The following is a 10,058-nucleotide window of genomic DNA, read 5'->3' as shown; positions in this document are numbered from 1 at the left end:
GATCCCCTTTAATCTTCACAAAAGAATAAGTCAAATTGACCATTTGTCTTTTACATAATTTAAAAATTAAAAATAGTTTTTTTTTAATAAATGTTAATGTGCTTAAGTGGTTAATGCATCAAGTTCAAAATCAATTGAGCTTTTTGCGTGTAGGTTCGAATTCTGCATTTTTTTGAATCTTCTTGGCAATAGGTCCATTTGGAACACCGTGATTCTTGTCCATTTGGAATAACTTTGGTGGCTAACTATTTGAGCACACAACGTGTAATTACATGTCATCGCCCCCTTATGATTATCATAACTTTGGTGGCTAACTATTTGAGCACACAACGTGTAATTACAACAAAATCATTTTCATCACATGTCAAGCATAAAATAGGTCCCAAAAGAGTTATAAGTTGTGCTTAATGATAGTTTGCAAAAATTGTTGGTGTGGGAAAGATCTATTTATAACCTAATCTATGAAAAAGACTATTTATATCCTAATCTATGAAAAAGAAAGGATGGCTCCTAATTGGAAGGGCTTGATCCAATTAGAATATTTACTAATCCACTGCAACTAAATGGTGTGTGAAAGATTTGTGTTCATAATCAATTAAATTAGAAGGATATGAAAATAATAATAAATGGAAAGGAGTTAAACATCCTATAATAAAATATCAAATATAACATATATTTTGTTTTATTCTCAATATTTAATTAGTTTATATTTTTCTTATTGGTAGGTATTAGTGGCTAGCTTGTATCCTATTTAAAATTGATGAATAAATGAATACACGCCTTCCCAATTCTATTTCTATTTCTCATTCTTAACATGGTATCAGAGCACCGATCTTGATATTCTTAAATATCAAAATTCCCTCTTGAGTTAGGGTTTGATATCAAAGCCAAAGCCAAATTCAAACCCTAACTCAGTCAGTGAAGCCTTTACAGCCGCCGATCATCCAATATCAAGAATAAATTATAAGCATCTTCAAATTTCTCACCAAGCTCAAAGGTGGCGTATTCAAGATGTTCGTATTTTCTTTTACAACCTCTAAAGTGATCCAGAGCACCGATCTTGGTGCTATTATCCAACTTCAAAACTTCGGATGTTTATTTAACACATCCTTATTATATTCATCACTTTGATCAACCAGGGTATTCTTTTTGTTCCAATCAAATTAAATGGGACAAATTACCAACTCAAATTACCAACTTTGGAGTAAATCATTTATGCATGAATCAAGAAGCAGCTCTTCAAGTTCTGAGATACATCAAAGGGCGGTCTATTTCTGAGTTTTGCATCTTTTTCGGATATTCAATAATTTCTTGAGAAGTCTAAAAATGCAAATCAATCAAAGGCCGTCTATTTTTTGGTTTTGCATCTTCTTAGAAATTCAATAATTTCTTGAAAGTCTAAAAATACAAACCAATCAAAGGCAATCTATTTTTTGGTTTTGCATCTTTCTTGGAAATTGAATAATTCTTGAAAGTCTAAAAAGCAAACCAATTAATTCTTGAAAGTCTAAAAAGCAAACCAATGTGTCCGTATCATCAACAAAGACTTGTTTAGAGTTAACTTGACGGATATTTTCACTACTGGGAAGACAAAAGTGTTATTGGCCTATACTCTCTTCTCAAAGACAACTTGAGTGTTATTAACCTACACTATCTAATTTCACTACTGGGAAGACAAAAGTGTTATTGACCTACACTCTATTCTCAAAGACAACTTGGGTGTTATTGATCTACATTCGTAAAGACAAGTTGGACGTGATTAACATACTCTCAACTTGAGGGGGAGTGTTGAGATATAATATTTGGAGTATATTTTATTTTATTCTCAATATTTAATTAGTGTATATTTTCCTTATTGGTACGTATTAGTTAGATATTAGTTGCTAGCTTGTATTCTATTTAAAGCTTATGAATATCAATGAATACACACATTCCCAATTCTATTTCTATTTCTCATTCTTAACATGAATAGCTACAAGCATTGACGGACTTCATCCTCTCGCACTGGATGAACTTCCCCCATGGGGTTTGCTCAATCGATGACAATTCTCAAAGGTCCAAGCAGCGGCCACAGTGGCTAGTCCCCTTTCAATGACAATATGTGTACGGTGGGTGGCTGCCAATTTCTTGAAGACTATCATCTACAATTCAATGACGCTTGCAACCCGGCCTGCAAGAAGGTGTGAGAGTGTTTCGAGGATTGTTGGGAGTGAGTCATACGTTGGCTAATTTAGAGAATGATCGTGGGTTTATAAGTAAGAAATACATCTTCATTCGTATGGGGCCTTTTGGAGAGTTCAAAGCAAAACCATGAGAGCTCATGTTCAAACTGGACAATATCATACCATTGTGGAGTCGACAATATCATACACATCATTTTCTTGAATTTAAAAAACCAGATTGCAGGTTAGCTCGTGGTTGATATTTGTTTAAAACGTCATTTTCTTTTTTGGTTTGATAAACTTAATAAGTATTAAATAAATAAATAAAAAAAACCATTTTTGTACTTTTCTTTCTCAAAAATAAATTTGGACCGATCTATTATTAAAGCAAAACGTATATATCTAACCTCTTGCTTAAATTTATTAAATACATTCAATACAATAAAAACGGTCATATGTGTAAAATTAGCGTTGCATTGAAATTTTTGAAAATAAAAAATTCATGTCGTCAGTTCATAGTTGACATTTGTTTTGTTAGGTCAAGCCGACCAACTCGAAAATAAGGTTACAATCTAAACCAGCTCTACACTGAAAATGCGTTATGACTTATAATATTCGATATTTATAGTATTAAGTAAGACATTTTTGAAAAAAAGAACAACACGACAACCCAACTGAACTCAACCCGTAACTAGAGGGTTGGGTTGAGTTATGAAATTCATTCATATTGCTTAAGTCACAAATCCAATTAATCCAAAATTTCGAGTGGATCTCGAATAGCGTACATCCTTAACATGGATTTTAATATTTTTTTTATTACAAGTCTTAAAATTGGGTTTAAATTAATTGAGTCAAATTCTATTAAAAAGAAGATGATTTAAATCCAATGAAATGATGGGCCGAACAAATTTTTGTAATGGGCTTGGAGTAGTGTTTGGGCCACAACCCAGCCCAAAATGGGAAAATTTTTAAAATTAATTATAAAAAACTGAAGGGTATGTGAAAAAAAAGGAAAAAAAACCACCTACCATATACATTCAAACAAATTATTAAAAACAAAAGCAAAGCCACAAAATAAGAACCAAAATAGGGAAGTCCTTTAAGATATATGCAAAGGAGCGTGAGGGATACGCGCTGGAGAAATTATGATGGGGAACAAAATCTTATGGATCTTTACAACACTCACTTTCAGGTATTATTAATGAGACCCATAAATCCAGGAAAATAATTCTCATCAAAAATTTTAAAAAATTTTAAAAATTAAATTAAAAAAGAACTTGAGAGAAACAAACAAAAGAAATATGAGGGCAAACAGAGCATCAACGACAGTACCTCCACGCCCCCCGGTTCCTAGTGAGAGAAAAACTAAGAGAAAAGAGGAAAACAGGAGAAAACAAGATCCACCTCGAACCTCTCTTCTTCATCTTCAACCCTTTTGCGACTCCAATTCTTCATAATCCATCATCCACCCCCCTTGTTCTTCATCTCCTTTATCTTGATTTTCAGAATCATCGTTGCCCGTCTTCCATTTTCTCTGTTTTTCTGTGTTCTTCTGATTCTGCCATGGATTTTTGTTTCTGGGTTTTGTGTATTTCTGTTGATTTGTGTTGCTAATCGTGTTTATTGACTTGGGTTCTCTTTAGTTTCTGGAAATTTTTGCTGTTTTTGGTGTTCTTCTTGAAAGGGGGTTTCAGTTGTTGACCAGGAGGAAGAACTGTGAAGTGGGTTGGAGTTTGATTGGGGAAATAATGAGGGAAGAACACTCCAATTGGTTCTCGAGATGGGAAGAGGAGCTTCCATCTCCGGATGAATTGATGCCTCTTTCTCAAACCCTAATAACTCCCGATCTAGCTTTGGCTTTTGATATTCAGAATTCCAGTAATACCAGTCCGCCCTTGCCCTGCCCATCTCCCCCGCTTTCGAATCCTCTCCCTGGCTCCGGCAATGGAATTGCGCCCCCCAACTCGGCGGATTTCGGTGATTCCGCCGATTTGGGTTCTGGCGCTGCTAGCGACGAACCGGCTCGAACCCTCAAGCGGCCGCGTCTCGTTTGGACACCTCAACTCCATAAGCGATTCGTCGATGCTGTTGCTCATTTGGGTATCAAAAATGCCGTCCCCAAGACCATAATGCAGCTCATGAGTGTCGATGGCTTGACCAGAGAGAACGTTGCTAGCCATTTGCAGAAGTACCGCCTCTATCTCAAACGGATGCAGGGCTTGTCCAGCGGCGGCGGTGGTGGTGGTGGTGGTGGGTTGGTTGCTTCCTCGGACCCCACTGACCATTTGTTCGCTAGCTCCCCAGTTCCACCCCATTTGCTTCACTCAGCTCGCTCCACTTCAGACCATTTCTTGCCCTTTGTTCCAATGGCCACTTTACAGCAACACCACCATCACCAGCAGCATATGGCTGCTGCTGCTGCTGCTGCTGTCGCCGGGCATCCACAGCTCCAGCCGTCATATCATCGACAAGTCGGGCATTTCGGGTCGCCCCCGAATGGCCAGTTTGAGCATCCATTTTTAGCTAGACAATCCCAACCAGTCCATAGAATGGGTGCACCAGTGCATAACTCAATCCCTAATTACATTGAGGATTTGGAATCAGCCAATGCCAATGGAGGAAGAAAAGTTCTCACCTTATTCCCTACTGGGGATGATTGAGAGCATGTTCTATTCTAATTCTTGTGGAAATTGGTATAAATCTCATATGGGTCTGATCTGAAACTCTAAATGTTATCTTAGTTGTTCATTAGCTCACTTCTTTTACAAATAGGTAGAGACACATCCCTTATCCCGTTCTTTGTTGGTTGCTATCTATCATACCGGACGATGATTGGTTCCTCGTCGTGTGGCTCGAACGGATAATAATGGCATTAGATTTTTGTGGTTGCAGTTGTTTCTTGTGTAATCATCAGGGTGGAAAGGGTTGATAGGTTGCAATCCAAGAACCAGTTGATGATGATTGGAGCAGACGTGATATCTATGTATCCTTAGGTCAGTTTTCTGCACTTTGTATATTATAAAAGCTGAAAGAACTCATTAACATGTGATGGTTGGTGTATTGACAGTGTTATATGAACATTTTTATGTGATCATTTTGACATCTCAGTTAATCAATCCATATTTTTAATGTTCTTCCTCTATGATCCAAACAACTTGGATGTTGTTTTTGTTGTTGTGTATGCCTATGTATTAATAATAGCTCTAGCACCTTGAGTTTGATGAATACTTTTGTACGCGATTACCTGCTGTTAAGAAAACTCGAGCGTAGGTATCCTAAGAGGTTTTCTAGGTTCAAATCCTCGTACCCTGTGTGATACAATAATCTAGAAATGAAAAGAAATGAAATGTGAACTGATGGGTTCAAATCCTTCCTACCCCGTGCGATACAATCATCTAGAAACGAAAAGAAAAGAAACATGGACTGATGGGTTCCATGCCTAAGCGAATGTTGTTTAAGCTTGCTGTTGTTAGGCCATGACCGTGTTTTGGTCGAACCTATGATGTACTAAGCGATATCAGGCGTTGCGTATCATAGATTATTTGACAAGATTGTGAAGTGTTTAGATTATATGTGGAAAAAGTGAAGTTTGTTTCAGTTGGTTGAATCAGATTGGGGAGTGATATGGGTTCATGTGGGGTAGGGGGGCCTTAGTTTTAAGGGGTGCCCTTTATAAATAATGCCTTGTTAATAATTCTTACTTTATCAAGCTTTTTTGTTCATAGTTGACTACCAGTTTTTCTGTAATAATTGTGCCCTTTATAATGGAGTTGTCTTCCTATGTATGCCTAAAGGAATTAAAATTATGCTCTTTTTTTTATTTATTTATTTTTTATTTGGTCTCCATAAATGCTTTGAATATTATTGACTATATTATTAATAAAAGTACTCTTTTATGTCTTAAAAAAGTACTTTTGAATTTTTAAAAGTTTTTAATAATAATCTTATTTAAAAAAAATAAATAAATACTTTTAAACTATGAGAAGAGTTCAAAAATAAAATTTCAAAAGAATTTCAAAATTATTATTTTATTTTTGAAAGGGGTTTCAAAAATATTAACACCTTTTAAGATCTTGTACAACTTTAAAAATACTCTTACATTTAAAAAAATAAAATAAATAAATAAATAAAAATAAAAAATACCCTTATCGTTACTATATGGAGGGAACCGTTAATACCATATTTTAAAATTACCAATAAACTTTTATAAAGTAACATTAATACTCTAAAACTTGGATAAGTTAAAAATATTTTTACAGCCAATACCGAAGAGATATGATATGATTTATAAAGTATATATCTATATATATATATCTATATATGTATATATATGTGTACATATGTATATATATATATATATATATATATATATATATATATATATATATATATATTTCAATATTTTTTATAATGGCTAGTCTCTCACCACCATTTAGGGTGTGGTGCTTTAAACAAACATTTTCATAGTATCAAAGCCCTTTCAGTTTAACACTACTGATACTTTTTTCTTTATAGCTTCTCAATCCTCTTATCATCTTCTTCCTTTCAACACTATAATCCATATGATCACCATCAAACTTTCTTCCTCCAATTATTTTCTTTGGAAAAGTCAACTTTTTCCTCTCATTGAGAGTCAAGACATGCTGGGCTATGTTAATGGAACTATGGTTCCACCACCTCGCTTTGAACCAAAAACTTCCTTAACATTCAACCACAAATATTTGGGCTGGAGAGCAGCCGATCAACGACTTCTCTATCTTCTGCTCTCCTCTCTCACTGAGGAAGCCATTGTTGTTGTCGTTGGTCTCTTCATGTGATGTTTGGCTTGCGTTGGAAACTACGTTCAGCCATCATTCGAAAGCTCGTGAACTGAGACTCAAGGATGACTTACAGCTGATGAAACATGGCACCAAACCTGTTACTGAGTATGCTTGTGCCTTCAAAACAATTTGTGACCAACTTTATGCCATTGGCAGACCTGTCGAGGACATTGATAAAGTGCACTGGTTCCTTCGTGGACTCGGCTCCGATTTTTCAGCTTTTTCTATTGCTCAAATGGTTCTCACCCCTATCCCCTATTTTGCAGATTTAGTCTCTAAAGCTAAAAGTTTTGAGTTGTTCCAGCGCTTCCTTAAGTCCTCTGACTCCACTCCTACAACATTCACAGCCACTAATCGTGGTCACACTCATGGAAGCCACCCTGCTTCCTTTAGCAACCAGCGAGGTCGTCCTTATTCCCACAAAACAATTCTTCCAATCGAGAACGAATCCACTCAGGTCAGGGTCGTGGACCACCTCACTGCCAAATATGCTGCATAGAGGGCCATTATGTTGATCACTACAACCAATGGTATGTTTGACCCGATTCTTCTCATGCTCACGTTACTGAAGCCTTCAACACTTCATGTTCTATTGCTGGACCCGATATTGCTGATTGGTTTCTGGACATTGGGGCTTCAGCCCATATGACCGCGACCCATCTATTTTGGATCAGTCTAAAAATTACATGGGTAAGGACTCTGTAACCGTAGGAAACGGTGCATCTCACCCATTACCCACACCGATACTCTTTTTCCTGTTCCAAATATTCACTTATTAGATGTCTTGGTTGTCCCTCATCTCACTAAAAATCTTCTTTCAATGAGTAAATTAACGTATGATTTTCCTCCCTCCGTTACATTTACTAATAATCTTCTTACTATCCAGAATCGTCTAACAGGAAGGGTGGTGGCAATCGGTAAAAGAGATGGATGGCTAGAAAAGGAGTTTCGGTGGTGGATTCACTCATTCCGGCAAGAAAATTCGAGATAGGACAAAGTAAGGTTCCGAACTTCTTGTTTCAGTTTTATCTAGATCTGAGGAGTTTCTTGGGTTAGATTGGGAGATTTTGAGGTATGTAACTAAAATAAGATTCACACAGGTTTCTTGAAGTTCCTGGACGAGAATGGGACGAAAATCGGAGTTTAGTTGGACTTCGGGTAAACCAATTGAAAATAGAAAATATGAGTTTTTCTGTATCTTTGGATGGTCTTAACTCATCTTGTGTTCAAGAAAAAAATAAAGAAAAAATATAGTGTAGAAATAGAACATGAGATCTACAATTTTCGTGAAGAAACTTTGTTGATATGAATTACAGATTAAAAGATAAGAAAATAGATCGAAAACGCGAAACGCTAACATCGGGAAATTTGAAACACATGCAGGAGAGAGAAATAGACCGCCACGCGTCGACCAGAGCCTAGAATTCCAAACCCGATAGGTTTGTGAGACCAGACACGAGAATTCTAGAGATGCATGAATCTAAGTCTAAGCCACCAAGTTCCACCCTAGAAAAGATAGTAGGACACCACGGTAACTATAGGTAGCCCGCTAGAGTTGAGTAGTGTGGGTAGTGTCATCAAAACCTCCACTTCCCTCTCTACTCCGATACCGTACCGTCGAGATAGAGCTCTGGTACGAAGATCGTTGAGCTTGGTAGATCGGGATAGGGAAGTGTGACAGGTGCCTAGACCTAGTGCTGATAGCTAAGGGGTCTTCTGAACAGGACTCCTGGGCCGTAGAAATCCAGAGCGGGGGACGTGGAGCCACATAGGATGACTCAGTAGCTGACCGACACATAGGGGGTCGCACCCCGAATTTAGTGGATGTATGGTTCCGTGTAAGGGTTGTCAGCTAACCTCCACGGATGATGTTCAGAGAGAGTCACGTATTCAGATCCAGCCATACGATCCCCTCAGATTTACTCATGAGGTCGCGCCTCACCTTAGGACACTGATCATTCCACTGCATAAGATGGGCAAGCCTCCTAAGATACAGAAAAGAGAGTTGTAGCGTGATTCGTACTCATTAGAACCGAGAGATAAGATCGTGGATACCTACTAAGATAAGGATGCGAAAAGAGCCTACAAGTAGGTTGCTTACTGAGTATATTTTTATACTCACCCCTTTCTCCCCTTTTTTTTTTTTTTTTTTTTCAGGTACCAGTCGATACGGGGAGGTGTTCGAGAGCTGCACTGTCACAGAGGGGTGTCGTTTCGGAGCGTCAGTCCCTTGTCGGTCTTTTAGAGTCCTTTGTCCGTTTTCATATTTAGAGTCTTTTGTATTTCATTTTATTTTTGTAATTCCTATTTGTAACATTTGACTTTGATTTTATATTTAATTTTGGTGTCCTTGATTTCCTTTTCTTGTTTTAAATTTTGCTGGATTTTTAACTTATATTTTATTTTATTTTTATTTTTATTTGTTTTCGATTTCGTCTTTTTAGTCACGATTCGGTCTTTCAAAGCCTCGAAAGTCGGGTCGTGACACATTTAACCCCAATAGTGGGGTCACTTACTGAGTATTTCTTTAAATACTCAAATCATGTGCTACTATATTTTTCAGGTTAAGGCAAGACATTCTTGTACAACTAATGACGACATCGCAACTCGAGACCATGGCACATGCATACGGTAGTCGTATTTATTTTCTTAGACTTAGGCTAGAATAGGATGTTTTAAATTTAAATGTATATTTATTTTATTTAGCCTTTTGTTGTATCGTTTTTTAAAGGTGTTTTCGAAACACGCAAGTCCATGGCTCTATTTTAAGATAAAGGTTGTGTTTTATGAAATTTAAATAAAGTCTTCACCCATTCAATGTTCATGATATGTATACAGTAGCGACCTTAAATTAAGTAGAAAATTTCGGGTCGTTGCATAGATTGTGACGAAAAAAAATTTGGATAAAAAAAAATATTTAGTGTAATTGTAATGACCAAAAAGTTAAAAAATATATTTTTTTCACAGTCGCCAAAAAACGTGCAAGAATTCTGTCGAGGAGCTACAATTCTCACGCCACTCTCGGCCACAACCTACCGATGCCCACGTAGCTCCAGACGAACACCCATCTCACTCC

General features: G+C 36.9%; 1 protein-coding gene across 1 annotated transcript; it reads left to right on the top strand.

Annotated features, from left to right (window-relative positions):
* The first annotated feature begins 3,459 nt into the window (after positions 1–3,459).
* Positions 3,460–5,304, top strand: LOC111803349 (transcription factor MYBC1-like). The gene has a single exon (XM_023687710.1). It carries the CDS (start codon positions 3,911–3,913, stop codon positions 4,820–4,822), a length of 912 nt encoding a protein of 303 aa, XP_023543478.1. The 5' UTR covers positions 3,460–3,910; the 3' UTR covers positions 4,823–5,304.
* Positions 5,305–10,058: the final 4,754 nt, after the last annotated feature.

Source organism: Cucurbita pepo, chromosome LG10, assembly GCF_002806865.2.
Source record: "Cucurbita pepo subsp. pepo cultivar mu-cu-16 chromosome LG10, ASM280686v2, whole genome shotgun sequence".
Classification (NCBI taxonomy): domain Eukaryota; kingdom Viridiplantae; phylum Streptophyta; class Magnoliopsida; order Cucurbitales; family Cucurbitaceae; genus Cucurbita; species Cucurbita pepo.
Note: the sequence above shows the minus strand (reverse complement) of the source record. Positions and strands in the feature narration are given on the sequence as shown.

Excerpts from the sequence above, each read along its gene's own strand:
- LOC111803349 (XM_023687710.1), top strand. The coding sequence starts at position 3,911 with ATGAGGGAAGAACACTCCAATTGGTTCTCGAGATGGGAAGAGGAGCTT.